At 44.6% G+C, this 16,322-nt stretch overlaps 1 protein-coding gene across 3 annotated transcripts in view; it reads right to left on the bottom strand.

Annotated features, from left to right (window-relative positions):
• Positions 1 to 5,790: 5,790 nt before the first annotated feature.
• The window catches only part of GABRR1 (gamma-aminobutyric acid type A receptor subunit rho1), a 49,049-nt gene continuing 38,517 nt past the window's right edge, over positions 5,791 to 16,322 (bottom strand). For all 3 annotated transcript variants that reach the window (XM_061131428.1, XM_061131427.1, XM_061131429.1), the window contains 5 exons: positions 16,199 to 16,281; positions 13,429 to 13,569; positions 11,098 to 11,250; positions 9,068 to 9,264; positions 5,791 to 7,626 (listed from right to left, as the gene is read on the bottom strand). In XM_061131428.1, the coding sequence (XP_060987411.1) occupies positions 7,333 to 7,626; positions 9,068 to 9,264; positions 11,098 to 11,250; positions 13,429 to 13,569; positions 16,199 to 16,281 (868 nt within the window). In that variant the 3' untranslated portion in view covers positions 5,791 to 7,332. The remainder of the gene's footprint in view (positions 7,627 to 9,067; positions 9,265 to 11,097; positions 11,251 to 13,428; positions 13,570 to 16,198; positions 16,282 to 16,322) is intronic.

Below are 16,322 nucleotides of genomic sequence, written 5' to 3'. Positions count from 1 at the left end.
ATCACTTCAAGCCTTATCATCAGACCTGACTCATTCCTCATAGGAGGATCATGTGTTGTATATGAGAAGCTTCAAAGAGTTTGATGCGAATCTAAGTTCCCCTGGACTCTTAAGAATTCTCATTTGCTTTTACCTTGATAGAGGAGTAAGATGTCACCTGTGAAGAAGTAGACTTAGGTGCAGTTGAAATCTTAGCAAAACTTTAAGCTGTTGTCTGTTAATCTCTGAAAGTGGTGAGGAGCTAGTCCAGTTATTGTTCAGCCTAATGTTTCCTCAAAGATGGAGCGGTTACCCACAGCAACTGTTTGGTATACCTCCCATTGTCCTAGAAAACTTTTAGCTTCTGCCCATCCATCCAGAGTCACAAAACCCACTCAGATGGGTTGTGTGTTTTTAAGACAAGATCTTTTGTAAAAAATATGTATGTAAGAAGAGCTTGTAATAGAAAATCCCGGCCAGAAAGAGATCGCAGCCTCAGCTGTTTCAGATGTTTATGATGGTGCTCAGTCATGTCCAACTCTTTGTGATCCTATGGACTGTAGCCCACCATGCTCCTCTGTCCATGGGATTTCCCAGGCAAGAATACTGGAGTGGGTTCCCGTGCCCTCCTCCAGGGGATCCTTCCGACCTCGAGATTGAACCCACATCTCTTATGTTTCCTGCAGTGGCAGGCAGGTTCTCTACCACTGGGTCAACCTGGGAAGCCCCTTATCTCTAGGAGTCTCTCCGATCAGATTTTAGCCCATGTTTCCCAGCTTCTGATGTTGCTATTACCCCACCTACCCTCTGCCACTTTTTAAGTTCTGGCCTAAATATCACTTGTTTCATTGATCCAAGTTTGGAACAAAAGAATTTAGAAAATCAAGGGGAAATAATTACAAAACTTTAGAAATTAACTCACAAAGCATAGATTTCTTATTCTAAGATGATAAGAACAATTTGACTAATAAAACTTGTTTTCTGTCCTCAGCCCAATATGTCATAACTGTGTTTGTTACCTATTAATAAATGGGGACACAAAGAATCAGACATGACTGAGCAACTGAAATGAACTGAACTGAATATGTGGCCTTGATTTATCCATTCCCACTGCCAAAGAAATACATTTTTCTGCCTGTACAGAAGCATGTTCTTCATGTTGAACCAGTTTCTGATGTTTTGGTTATTTGCGGGGGTGGGTTGTTTGTTTTTAACACTGTGAAGTCTCCTTGTTCTGACCTCATTTGCAGAGAGCTATTATTGAGTGCAGGGTAGGCTGAGTAGGAAAAAGCTTATTCTGGCTCTTGTTTCTAATTCCTTTCACATCTCCTGAAGGGCCAGCTCACCCTCTTTTAGCTCAATAGAAGGCCTATACAAACTGAGATGGACTTTTGATAAGGGTGGAGAGACACTTGAATTAGCTCTCCTGGGAAGTAAGAGTTGAGGTGAGATCATTTAGAGGATGATGACCTCTGGGATTTTAAGGTCAATGAATCTGGAGGTGAATGTCATGTGTGAGCAGACGACAGTCTTTATAGTGAATAAAGCAAATCACACTGAAAAAAAGGAAAGGTAACTGCCTAGAAAGAGAAGCTGTCTGAAATCGTTACAGTACTCATCAGGCAGCCATTTATTTACTTCATGTCTGTGATTCCTGCGTTCTCAAGCTAGTTTGAGTGGGTTACTGTTCCACTGAATCACTAAGGTATAGTTCTGAGCTTCCCTGGTTGGCTCAGATGGTAAGAATCTGCCTGCAATACAAGAGGCCTGGGTTTGATCCCCGAATAGGGAAGATCCCCAGGAGAGGGGAATGGCTACCCCCACTCCAGTATTCTTGCCTGGAGAATTTCATGGACAGAGAGCCCTGGCAGGCTATGGTGTCACAGAGTCACAGAGAGTCGGCCATAACTTGAGTGACTAACATTAACAAGGTATAGTTTAATTCCATTTGTGATTTTTAAAGTTTTAAAAAGCTGAGAACTTGGAATTACACTGTACACTATTTACTCAATATAGTAAGAATACTGATCTCAAATCAGCATCGATTCTATACATTCATTGTTAATATGAGGAAATTAAGTCTAGAGTGAGGTTAACTCCTGACCCAGCCTTTGAGTCAGACAAGCCGCTGTTTGAGCCAGGAATGGAGACGGGTCTGAGAATCCATGTGGGCTTGCTTCTGCTGACTCCAAAAGTCCTGAGTCTGCCGTTTGACCCTCAAGAAAACACCTTCCTGTCCTGGGCTCCTTCCTACGCCGCATTCCACAATCGACATAATTGCTGGATCTGCAGAGCACTCATCAGGTGAAGACTTCCTCTGGTGGGTTTCTCTGCTTCAAGGAAAAGACTTTCCTCAACTCTGTGATGACATCACACAATGCTAAAATGGACTGATATAACTATGGACATAATGTAACTTTTAATTTTGATTAGGTTTTAACTTGGCTTAATGACTATTTTGCCTTACATCTGTAACTGTAAAATGGGGTTTGTTTCTAACTGAAAGCTTTTAAGTTACAAATGATTGTCCAGGCTCCTATGAGTGCCACAGATTCCTCCAACTATTACTTGGGGCCCCCGGGGGCCCCAAGTAGTTGTGGAATGAAAATGACACCCTTTTCCCTTGGCAATATAATTCTAAAAGCAAAGGGGGGATGAGAGAGTCAGTTCCTAGATAGGTTGATAAGAAGTCCAGAGTTCTTGAGAAGGAGAAAGGGGTCTGGAGCTCTCAAGGAGGAAAGGACAAACGTTCTTTTCTACATTGCTGTGTCTTCGTCAATATAACAGTGTATCTTGCTTAAGGATATGTTTCTCCTTAACAAGAACCTTCTGGCTAATCCTGTCATCTTAAAATGTATATTATGGGAGTGGGTCTGGTCAGATCTTTCTATTGTTCATCCTAGTCTTGTTAATTTAAGATGTATCTTGTACGAGTGGGTCTGAACAAGTATATAAGGCCTTGATAAAACAAGCTGGGGGGGCACTCTCTGTCCCCCTTCTGATGTCTGTGTCAAAAAAAAAATAAAAAAATAAAGCTGAGAACTTGGAATTACACTGTACACTATTTACTCAATATAATAAGAATACTGATCTCAAATCAGCGTCCATTCTATACATTCATTGTTAATATGAGGAAATTAAGTCTAGAGTGTGACAAGAATATTTCCCTAAGAGTATTCATCACAGTATTATTTTTTTATCCAGTGTTAAGGAAAAGATTGCCATGTACACTCATAGTATGGAATGATTTTAATGGCTGCAACATGGAGTGTTTAGTAGGAAAATGGTCATACTATGTCATGGGAAAGAACCTTATCAACTTGTATATAAAATACGGTGGCAGCTATACAGAACTATGTAGAAAAAAAGATGAGAAGTGATACTAGTTGCCCATGGCTAATAGGATTACGAATGGATTTTTTTTCTGCTTTTTATAACTTTACAAATTACCATCCCCTCCAAAACAAAAAAGGTAGAAAGGAAATATTCCTCCCACATAGAGTAAGCATGCAATACTGAGTTGTTTCATGTATAAATGCAGCTCTTACATAACTTTTTGTAAGTGATACTAAAGGTACATGGTTACGCAAACCTAGTTCAGTGCTTTGCTCACTGGAATGCATGTAAGAATCACCTGGGGAACTTGTTAACATACAGATTCTAGTTGGGTGTGGGGTGAGGCTTGGTGTTCTGCTTTCCCAACATGTTCCTAGGTAATGTCAGTGCTGTTCTGGGAATTACAAGTATTTTCCCAATTATATATAGATAAAAATTAAACAATATGAAAGTGAAAAAGCATCCAATCATCTTCAGAGTGGTGATAATACTTAAGTGAACTAAATGGTTTTACTCTAACATTATTAATGTGTTTGTTGGATAATGAGCTTTCTTATCACTGCAGAGCAGGATACTGGGATTTCCCATACACAGACACTCAGTTGTAGCACAATTTTTTTAATAACAGAATGAAATGTTCTTTCTCTGCATGCTTTATTGTGATGATTATGACTTACATTCACACACAGTTTTGGGCTCCATGGTCAAACCCACAAGTCCACATTCCTACAGGGTGGAATGCAGGCTCAGACCTAGGTTTGTGAAGTTCTCCAGTGAATTGGAAATACAAAATAATTAAACAAACTGGTCCTTCACCACAGACGGTTTGAGAAGCACTGCTCTTGAACATTGCATGCTACATACGAGGTGCTTAGAGTTACTTGCTGAATGAATGAATAAATACAAAAAGTGCCACTATTATAAATGAATAAATAGAAAAGTGCGACTATTAAAATTTTTTTCCTCATATTAATGCTTATGTGTTGTGAGTGACAGTTTGTTTATTTGTTCAGTATTTATGTGATACCGGCCTTCTTTTTTTTTTCTTTTTTTTAAGCTGTACTGAATGGCGTGCAGGATCTTGGTCCCCCACAGGGGACTGAACCCGCGCCCCTGCAGAGAAACGCAGTGTTAACCACTGGACCGGCGGGGAAGTCTTCACACTTGCCTGTTAACTAGACATTAGTAACCAAATCTCTCTACTCTCTAGTCAAGCCAGCAAGTTTATTAAGTACTGTAGATGTCCACAGATATAGGGTGGTTTTCTCCAAAATTATCAGAAAAGAGAGTTGCTTTGTATTGGGGTTTTTATGAAGTCAAATTACAGAGTTCTGTCTCAGTGACATAGCTTTGAGAGCAAAGTACTGTCACCTCAATCAATGCTCGTTACGTGCTTGTAGAGGTCACCTGAGAATTGCTAGAAAACGTAGCAGACATTGAACATGAATTCAATAACTTATTCTTCATACCACTAGTATAGATATCAATGTAAACAAGCCTTTTAAAGATCACTCTAAGAAACAGTACTGTATGTGATTATGTTGTACAGATCAAGAGTAAACACCTATAATATGCACTGCTGTTGCTGGTCAGCTGCTCAGTCGTGTCCGACTCTTTGTGATCCCATGGACCGCAGCACGCCAGGCTTCCCTGTCCTTCACTATCTCCTGGACCTTGCTCAGACTCATGTCCACTGAGTCGGTGATGCCATCCAACCATCTCACCCTGTCACCCCCGTCTCCTCCTGCCCTCAGATGCACTAGATACACTGTTATGAAGCTGAATAATTCCCATAGGCATATGGGCTAAATCGTGTCTTCCCAGAATTTGTATTTTGAAATTCTCACCCTACAATATGACTTCTTTGAAGATAGGGCCTTCAGTTAAATGAGATCGCAAGGGCAGGGCTATAATCCAATATGATTACTGTCATCTAAATGAAGAGACACCAAGAATGCATGTACTCAGAGAAAGAGGCCAGGTGAAGACAGCAAGTAGGCAGCCATCTGTCAGCCAAGGAGACAGACCTCAGGAGAAAACAAACCGGCCAACCCCTTGACCTGGGACTTCCAGCCTCCAAAACTGAAAGAAAATAAATGTCTAGTGTTTAAGCCGCCCAGCTTATGGGACTCCGCTCTGGCAGGCTGAGCAGACTAATACAATGCAGCATCCTATATGCTGGTTCAAATGGCAGAGCTCCCCAAACACTGGATGAAAGTTCAGATTATGTGTCCTGGAAACCCGCCTAGACGGTTCAGAGTGGTCCTGCTCCGAGGAAGAAGCAAGTGGCAAAGATGTGTGTGAAATTTGATTGGAATTGTTTCATAAAATAAGCATGAAAAAGGTAATGTTCTAAAAATATCTTTAGTATTAAAAGTTGACTTTAACTATTTCATCTATATTCCTTTACATTTTTCTACTAGAGTTTGCTATTAAAAAAAAACAAACTTTTTTTTATTTCAAGAAAATGGGAGATTGCCCTGTAATTAGACTTTCTGAAAATTTGGTTGTTTCTTTTTAAAGGATCAAAGTATAGCCCTCATGAAGAAATAACATGATATTATTTAGTATAGGGATCAGTCAAATTAGCTTTGGAATAAAAATGACATAATAGTATATAGAGTTTATTTGAATTTCAAACAAATGCTTTATGCATAAATTTGATGGGAGTTGATCCTGTGCATATATAGTATGAATAGCTATATGTTGTTTAAATAATACACCAAATTAGAACCCTCTCCTTTATCCCCTGCCCTGACATCAGTGGCCTTTGTTTTCTGGTTCACAGAAGATGCTGGTATTCACTGAGTATAAATGGAATTGTCCAGTGATGTGTAACCATTTCTTTTTCATTTTGGCATTCTCTTTTACATCCAGTAACCATGTATTTCTCATCCTAACAAGTTATAGGTAGTCCCACATTATGTATTTCCTTGCCATGGTTATGCAGAAAAAAGTCAGCCTAATCCCAGGTTCATCAGTGAAGATACCACATTACTAACTTCACTTTGAACCTGGACATGCTGCAAGGTGGAGATTCATGAAGCAGTGATTATTAAACAGGGAACACTCACACACAAATTTTCTAGGCTAGTTACCCCTATGACAAAACTGACAAAATGCCTGCAAATACTATCTTCTTCAAAGTTTCCCTACCAGGGAAATACCTACCAAAATCAGAAACCATTGTACCAGTCTAAAGAGCTTTTCTTGTGAAGAGGTGAAACCTTAGGGACCACAAGATGTAAATAAAGTAGGAATATTATTATTGCCTTGTAATGAAACCAACATGAAAAGATGCATATAAAATAGGTAAGAGGCTACAGACTGAAGCATAAGTTTTGGTCAAAGTGGGGATTTAGGTGCATGTAAATACCGCTGGGTGGCTCAGCGGTAAAGAATCCGCCTGCCAATACAGGAGATATGGGTTTGATCCCTGGGTCAGGAAGATCCCCTGGAGAAGGAAACAGCAACTCTCTCCAGTATTCTTGCCTGTGAAATCCCATGGACAGAGGAGCCTGCTGGGCTACACAGTCCATGGGGTGGCAAAGAGTCGGACACGACTTACCGACTAAACAACAGCAAAAGAACTTTAGGTGCTTCCCAGATGCACCTGGTCCAGAGAATAGAGTCACACTCACACAAAGGATATGGTTCATACAAATAAGTGTCTAGAGTCTAAAGAGGTTGAACTACAGAGTGCCCACCCCACCCCAGTGCGCCTTTTCTCTTAGCAAAGCAAAGCAGTGCGCTTTTCTAAGAGATCCCAGTAAGAACTATCATCAGTTGCTACAGGTGTCTCTGAACCTGCAGTACCGAGTATAATGCTGTGTATACAATAAGCGGTTAATAAGTGTAAATTAAACCAGTAAGTGCCTTGTCAGTGTAGTTTTGGAAAGCTGGAGAAGGGTGGGTACTGGGAACTTTCTTTTCATCATAACCTTAAATTATGTCTCACCATTCAATTATTTCTGTCGTACATACAGAAGAATGTGAAAGGTATAGAATTAGAGGCATTTATGAGAAAATCGACCAGTATATTAAATTGAACAAGATGTATGCAGCTGGAAAAATGATCCTCGAGTATTTATCGATGGCGTGGGTGTCAATCCTCATGCTCACGTAGCTGCTCCTCTGGCTTTTCCTCGGCGGGGAGCTCCTCTCCGAGGCCAGCGTCAGCTGCACCATCATCCTGTCGGGCTTGTCTCCGATCTCCGGGGTATAGTTGCCCAGGTCGTTCACCTCCCCGTCACTGTAGCTGCCGTCCAGGAGGACCGCGCGTGGCTGAGGCAACCCGCAGGCGCAGGGAAGCTGCGGACACAGCAAATGCACACTGGAATGCGAGCTCAGCCCACAAGGTTGCACAGAGGAGGGGATCACCTTTTCCTGCTTTCTTTCAAGGTGTGTGTGAGTTGCTCAGTCGTGTCCGACTCTTTGTGACCCCCTGGACTGTAGCCCACCAAGCTCCTCTGTTCATGGGATTCTCCAGGCAAGAATACTGGAGTGGATTGCCATTCCCTTCTCCAGAGGATGTTTCTGACCCAGGGATCAAGCCCTAGTCTCCTGCATTGCAGGCAGATTCTTTATCATTTGAGCTACAGGGAAGTCCTTTCTTTTAAGGGGTTGGGGAAATCATGATGGTGGTACTGTATACATTTTATCAATGAAAGAGCAGGTAGCCCATCAACTGTTAGGAAACACCAAATCATATCGGAGCTCCACAAGGAGGGTCATGATCAGATAATCGCCATATTCTCTGATATGACCCCTGATAGAAATGCTTGCAGTTATTGTGTGTGTGTGGGGGGGCGGGGGGGAGAGAGAGATGGAGTGGGAACTTGAAAGGTGTGGCGTTGTGGGGATAGGTTCCTCTACAGAGCCTGAGTTTTCTGGAGGAGATAATCATTGAACTGCAGACAGGAGAATGAAGGGGAAACCAGGTGGGAGGGAAGGTGATCTGGGAAGTGATGGGAGTTGTATGAGCTCACATATGAAGGAAATTTGCCTAGAATGGAGGATGTGCTTCCTTGGAAGCTTATATATACATATATAAGCTTTCAAGAGACAGACATATCTATCCACCTATCTATGTATAATACATACATATAATGTTTATTGCAGAATTTATTATGGTGGCCAAAAATGGGGAAAAAAACACTGCCCATCAATAGGGGAATAAATCATATTATAATACATCCAAGACATTCTTTATTATACAACTATTAAAAAGACTGTCTTGGAAAGAGACATTTCTGGAAGCTTCTTTCATGACTCCTCTATGTTCATAAATCATTTGTCCCGCCATGTTGAATTGCCATTTACCTGTATCACTGAACTAGGAACACCACCAAGATTGAAAAGACCTCACCTTAGTTAACTTGACTTAGCAGTTCCTCTATGTGTGGGTGCTCGTCGTTTAGTCCTACCTGACTCTTTGAGATCCCATGGACAGCAGCCCACCAGGCTCCTCTGTCCATGGAATTTTCCAGGCAAGAATACTAGAGTGGGTTGCCATTTCCAGGAAGCTAGTTTACGGTAGGTGCTAAATAAGTGTTTGATGAGTGAAAGAGGTCGCTCAGAGTTAGTTTCACACCGTTTTCACTTATTCTTTTGTTTGCTCTTCACAGCCAGCTGGTGAAATGAGTGGAGGAGGGAGGGCCGACCCTGCCTTACAGAGGAGGTGGGACCTGCCCCAGGCCCACCGCTGGACCAGACCCTGCCTTGCAGACACTCCTGCTCACGGGGAAGTCACCTTCTCCTGCGGCTTCCGCGCCTTGCGCTCCTGCACGGTGGTCAGGTAGTTGACGGCCGCGTACTCCAGCACCGAGAGGAACACGAAGACGAAGCTGACCCAGAGGTAGATGTCCACGGCCTTGATGTAGGACACGCGGGGCATGGAGGCGTTCACGCCCGTGATGATGGTGGACATGGTCAGCACCGTGGTGATCCCTGCAGACCCGGAGAGAAAGGAGCAGGGGGCGTCTCTCACCGAACCCACTGGGCGGCTCCGCGCCTCTCTCCTCTCTCCCAGCTGCTCCTCTGCCTAGAACGTCTCCCTCCCTGCCCCTCCAACTGCTAGCCTTTCCCGTTGTGGCTTTTATGAAGTTTCTCCTGGTCCTCTGCTCCCAGCTGTATCCCTGAATCTTTTATCATTATTATTTTGCCCGGCCCAGTGGCATATCTTGGTTCCCACACTAGGGATTGAACCCGTGCGCCCTGCAGTGAAAGCATGGAGTCTTAATGCAGCTCAGGACCGCCAGGGAGTTCCGCCTCATTGTGTCTGCATCATGGCCCCTTTATCACTTTATTTTTTTGCAGAGAGCCCCTGACAGCTTAGCAGTATGACAATTCTTTCCATTCAGCTGTTTAAAACAAAGATTGCAGGGGAGTTCCCTGGTGGCCTTGTGGTTAGGATTCAATCCCTGGTCGGGAAATTGAGATTTCGCAAGCCTTGCGGAATAGTCAAAAAAATAATTAACTTTATTTATAAAATAAATATTTATAAACAAAACAAGAAGAAGATTGTATATACAAGCAGGTATGTATGTTTCTTGGAACTCCTTCTCCAAAAGAGGGGGGAAAGTATACGAATTGTATTTTAATCTTTGTGTCCTTGCTGCTGGTGTAGAATCCTGTAGTCCTCGGCCTGTGTTATCAGCAGTCAGGACCTGTCTGGGTCCTGGACCTGGCTGCCCATTCTGCAGTGTTGACTTGAGGACCCTATCAGTTTTACCAAGAATGATGTTAACCTCATTGATGGGAGACGATTTCTGAAACTAGAATGTTTATTTATTCAGCACAGTAACTGTTCAAGCTACAGAACAACCGTTAAAGGCCAGGGCATCTGTCAGTGGGAATGTCCCTGAGATTTCAAATTAAGCTCAGAACATTTGCTTGGCACACGCCAAATCACAGCGGGTTGGGGTCATCTTAAGGGCCAGCACCAATCCAGTTTCACTAAAATCTGGTGAGTCATCCTCTCCCTTGAAGCCCCTGGACCTCTGAGCCACGGTGGTGCGTGTGGAATGGGTGCAATATTTAAATCAGGGAAGAGAGTGGATGGCAAACAGCTATTGATAGTATAGTAGGGATTCTCAGACTTGAGTATGTATAAGAATTACTAGGTGAGGGACTTCTCTGGAAGTCCAGTGGTTGAGACTTCACCTTCCAATGCAGGGGTGCAGGTTCAAGTTCTAGTCAGGGAACTAAGATCCCACATGCCTCTCAGCCAAAAAACCAAAACATAAAACAGAAGCAGTGTTATAACAAATCAAATAAAGACTTTAAAAATGATCCACATCGGGAAAAAAAAAAAAGGTTTACTGGGGGAGCTTGTTCAAAATGCAAATTCCTGGAACTTTCTCAGAGATTCTGATCCTATACATGTAGATAGGCCCCAGGATTTTTCATTTTAAACAATTTCCCCCAGAGAATCTGTCACAAAGGTCCTTGGGCCACCTTTCGAAAAGCCCTGTTACAGAATGTGACTTTCTTATCCAGGTGAGCAGAGAAAAGTACTGCAGTCCAGGACAACCCACTCCAGAACTCAACTCTAATAAGATTAAAGCTGAACTGTTTGTGTGGACTCCCAGGGGGATCTAGAAACGGCTTCACTACACAGACTCTTAATAGTGGCATTATACTTGTGGATGAATAACTTGATATTTTTCTGAGTTATAATGCCCACAGGGATTTAGGACCCATTTGGAAAGAAGGGTTTTATCTGGAAGGAATTCCTCGTATTTTCAGATGTCTGGAGCATACACTGGAGATGTTGCTTACCCAGAGGGACTCTGGCGGGCACGGCTCTGCGGTCGATCCAGAAGGACACCCAGGACAGCATGACCATCAGGGTGGCAGGAAAGTAGGTTTGGAGCAAGAAGAAGAAGATGTGGCGACGCAGTGTGAAGTTGATGTACAGACGGTTGTACCAGCCTGCGGGACACAGGAAGAAGAAAGAATACACTCCATAGCCGCTCAGCTTCCCCATAGGACAGATTTTATTCAGAGAATCATAAATGCCTTAGACGCTTGCCTGGAAACTTACCCTACCTTTATAAAATGGAAGACAGAAAAACCACGGAATAGAATGATTATGTGATAACCCACATCATAAGGGTTAGTACATTTCAAGGAACCTTTGGCTCCCGTCCTGTACACAAAGGGGACCCCTCGGGAAGGCCGTGTAAGACTCTCGTTACTCAAGTTTGGCTCAGGGCCCAGCAGCATCACCATCACCTGGGTGCTTGTTAGAAATGCAGACTCTCGGACCCTGCCCTGCCCTGGATCTACTGAATCATAACTTCCTTTTGGGAATTTCCTAATCGTCCAGTGATTAGAACTTGGTGCGTTCACTGTGGTGGCCCAGGTTCAACCCCTGGTTGGGGAAGTAAGATCCCATAAGCCCCACACTGTGGTCGAAAAAAAAAAAAAAAGAAAGAAACTTCTTTAACACTCCTCTCCACACGATTCCTACATATGTTAAAGCTTGAGATGTGTGTATTTAATAACTCCCTCTGGATTTCTTTATGGGGGGAAAATATGTTTAAAGTAAAAATACCAAGCTCACTACTACAGTGCATTTAGGCTATGCTTTAGCTTCACCCTGCTGTTCTTTACAAGGAAAACTTGTGTGGAGGAATTGAAGGGAACAGAGAATGGTGGAAGGAGAGGAAAAGGCAGGATAAACTTGACAAGAACTGAAAATAAAATGGGGACTTGGCAACATTAACTGGAAAACTGGCATCCCAGGACAATTTTAGTGCCACGGCTATATTTATAACAGCTCCAGAAAGTGATTGTGGAGGTGCTAGAGATTGAATATGTCCTTCTCAAATTCATGTGTTGAAACCTAATCCTCTAAGTGATGGTATTTGGAGGTGGGGCCTTTGGAAGGTGATTTCATTGTGAATGGGATTGGTGCCCTTATACAATAGGCCTCAGAGAGCTCCCTTGCACCTTCTTTCATGTGAGGACACAGTGAGTCCTAAGGAAGCGGGCTCTCACCAGACACTAAATATTTCAGACTCCAGGAAAGATGAGCCTGTCTGTGAGGCTCTGTGGGGGTTATAAGGAGGGTAAGTCTCCTTGATCTTGACTTCCCAGCCTCCAGAACTGTGCAAAACAAGTTCCTGTTGTTTAGAAGCCACCCAGTCTGTGGCTTGGTGGTAAAGAATCTGCCTGCCAATGCAGGAGATGCAGAAGACGCTGGTTCGTTCCCTGCATTGGCAAGATCCCTTGGAGGGGGAAATGGCAATCCACTCCAGTATTCTTGATCCCATGGACAGAGGAGCCTGGCAGCTAGTCTATGGGGTTGCAAAGACTCGACTGAGCGCGCACAGACACACACAGAGTTACGGTAGTTTTTATAGCAGCCCAAGTACACTCAGACAAGAGGGAATGTCAAAATGCTAAGAGTCAAGGGAATGAGGGTTCCCCAAAGGACCAAGACGGTGGGTGAGGTGTGCAAAAGATAAGAGATGTGATATCACCATATGTTGGAAATGAGCAATGCCTTCTGTTACAGATCAACGAGTGTAGTCAACCACGCAGTGTGTTAGCAACAGCAGTTGCAGAAAGATGAGAGCAAAGTCATCTTGAAAGGTGATTAGTTGAGAAAGAGGCAAGGGCTGGAGAGAGTGAAGCTCAGCTGGAACCTGCCCTGTGGCTCGCAGGAGGGTCACAAGAGGAGCTGCGCAAACAGTACGGCAGCGGGGGATTGCTTAAGGCAGAAGCACCTGAAGGGGCTGAAGTCAAGAGAACTGAACGGAAAATAATAAACCTGAAATGGGACTATCTTTTGTCCATAGGAGAGGAGTCTCTGGGAGTCACATTAGGGTGAAAATTCTGCTGTTAAACTGTCAATGCAATTGTCTCAAATAGACCTACACAGAGGGCTTATGTTGGAGTTTTTATTAAGATTTTCTAGGTTGTCGCTTGTGATGCTCTGGTGGTATCAAAAACCTCCCTCACCCCATGCTCACTACCCTCTAGACCCGATCTGGAAATCTCATCTTTGGTTTCACATCCTAGAGGCGCTGGCTCTACTCACTTGATAGCCAACCCACATGCCTCCTGAGATCCAAGCAGCCCCCTCTCTTAGCCCCGCCTCACCTGTGCTGCTATAGAAGGCCAGCTTCGTGGTGGTGTGGAATTCCTGGATGAGGAACTGGGAGAGGGAGATCCGCTCATCTGTCTTTAAGGAGTCATTGCCTTTCTTCCAATAGAGCATGAGGTCATCTTCCGTGTAGGCATCTGAAAAGACAAGATGGCATCAGACGCCAGGAAAGATGAGCCTGTCTGTGAGGCCCTTTAGGGGTTGTAATAAGATCAGCTGAATAAATAAACTGCAGTCTAACAAAGCAAAACAAAATCCAAAAAGACAAATCTAATTCTTCTCAGTCTTCCAGAATCATCAGGGCAAAGCTCTCAGGCCTAAATACTCATCCTGACTGCAAAAGTGTTCACCGTTCAAGTCAGCCTAAAAGCAGATGAAATTGCTATTTTTGTAGACCAGAAACTACAATTTGCTCTTTAAAAAAAAATTTTTTTTTTTTTTGCAGATGAAATAGCGGCAATGTTTCATATCGTTCAACTTTCTAAATCACAGGTAATTTAGCCCTTTCTTCTTTCAAAGGGTGATGACGCATCATTGATGGCAAATACCTTTAAACACTCTCAGGTAATAGGGGCTGCATTCTAGCAAGAAAAGACCCACAAGGAGATTTGCAGCCAAATGAGTCTATCTCTGCAGGCCTCTCGTTGCCCTGCCCAGGGTCAAATCAAGGGGATTTCCCTGAGGATCCCTCCCTCTGGCCCCATAGTTCCCCAGCCCACTTATTTTAGGTGAGCACACCGCTTACCCAAGCCCGGCAGATCTACCAGCTGTTTGGGCGGAACTGGGGGTAAAGCCTGAAGGGGCTGCTCCTGCGTCAACAGTTCTTTCTGGGGCTTCCCGAGGCTCTGTTTTATTCCTCTTTTATTCTACTTTTAACCTTTGACCTATGCATGACCCCTTTCACGCATCTCCTTGGCCAGGCTATCGTAAGTATCCAGTGTTTCAACCCGGCACTAATCTGGGTGCTGCTGGGGAGATGCGTGTTGCGTTGTTATCTACACCCAGCTCACTTGAAATAGAGACGACCCAGGATAACCTGGGTGGGTCTGATCCCATCAGTTGAAAGGCCTTAAGAGTGGACCTGAGATTTCCTGGAGGAAGATTAAAATTCCACCTGTGGACAGCAGGGTGGGCCCCTGCCCACAAGGCCCCAGCCCGCCCTTCCCCACCACCTGCCCCGCAGGAGCTCACGTAAGCCAGTCCCGGCACTAGCCATCTCCCTGTGTATGTCCGATGGCAGCCGGCCCCAGCATCTTTGGCTCCAGGGGCCAGTTTTGTAGAAGACAGTTTCTCCACGGACCAGGGTAGGGGGCATAGCTTTAAGCACATTACATTTATTGTGCACTTTATCTCTATTATTATTCCATCGGCTCCACCTCAGATCATTAGGCATTAGATCCTGGAGGTTGGGGACCCCTGTCCGATGGTTCTGCTTCTCTGGCGGAAGCCTGACAGGTACCACTGCCTGGGTGTCATGGGGAAAGCCAGATTCTGGAGCCAACGATTAGTCCTTCGCTGTGAAGCTCCACAAAGGAGATAACAGTAACCTTCTCACAGGGAGCTTGGGAGGATTAAAGGGCAGAGCAGGCGGAAAGCCACGGTGCACGAGGCAGTCACTCCCTTGGTCCTGGGATTTATTCTCCCTGACCCCACATGGAGCGGCCCAGAGAGCTGTCCATCCTGTGTGTGGAGTCCATGTCCCTGCGCCCCTCGGCCCTGGGTGATTGGAGCCAGGGGACTCCTGATCCACCACCACAGCCCTGGCAGGCTCACCAGGATGCCCCGGGCCAACGAAAGTCCTCGCTGGGACTCTGACATGGGCTGGGACGTGTCAGGGGTGTGTGCTGGCTCAAGATGAGTGTAGGAGTCACGGTAGGGGGGGACCAGACTGTGACAGTCAGAGAAAGCATTTTGGCAGAGACTGGAGCACGGGGCAGATGCGTAGAGAGCTAGGGATGCCAGTCCTGGACGCGGCCGCAGCCTTGGTCCTCCTACGGCTATTTAATTTTCCAGGGTTTCTGCATGTGTGCAAGTTTCCCGAGGCCCCTAGGTTATGCCTGAATGTCTCCGCCACCACCTGCACTCACAGTGGCTGTCCCCTGGGGCAGCTGCTGCCCAATTGTTTTTGCCAGGAAATTCTTTCTTCAGGGGAAATCTTACTCAGAAGAGCAATAAGAGAGATCCACCAGGAGCTCTCTGGTGGACTGTGGGATGAGTGCCATGCTGGGGGCTTGGAAGGAGACCCACGTTTGCTTAGCCCTCAGCTCCCCTTCCCCAGGCACTTGCCCTGGGGAACTGGGAAACCTTCAGTTTCCACAGGACCAAGTTTATAACCACTCCATGAGTATTAAAAGGGTCAGTTATGGGAATAGAAGGTCTTAGTGCCAAATTTGTTCCTGATTTTCAAACTTACCCGAGACGTTGCTTCTATCTGAAAAGTCATCTCAAAAGCATAGTCACCTGTGATAACCTAGAGGGGTGGTGGGATGGGTTGGGAGGTGGGAGGGAGGTTCAAGGGGGAGGGAACATACATATACCTACGGCTAATTTATGTTGATACATGGCAGGAACCAACACGAAATTGTAAAGCAATTACCCTCCAATTAAAAATAAATTAATTAAAATTTATTAAGAGATTAAATTTCATGTTAAAAAAAAAAAAGCAGAGTCAGGAATAGGAAGACGTCCTGCTCCTACTCCTGAGAGTCGGAGGTGTCCAGGGTAACTTAGGGTCTGCGGGGGCTGTCTGGGCACAAGCTTACTCACAGCTCTCAATTTCAAGCGAGCACGTTTGTGTGTCCAGGGGGAACCGGCTGAAGTCCATGTTGCACATGGCAGTCACTGTAACCCTGGAAACAAACAGATAAAATCCCAGTGTGCGGAGGCTGCA

The sequence above is a fragment of the Dama dama genome, chromosome 28 (assembly GCF_033118175.1).
Source record: "Dama dama isolate Ldn47 chromosome 28, ASM3311817v1, whole genome shotgun sequence".
In the NCBI taxonomy this organism is placed as follows: Eukaryota; Metazoa; Chordata; class Mammalia; order Artiodactyla; family Cervidae; genus Dama; species Dama dama.
The sequence above is the reverse complement of the archived record's forward strand: the minus strand, read 5'-3'. Positions and strand labels throughout refer to the sequence as shown.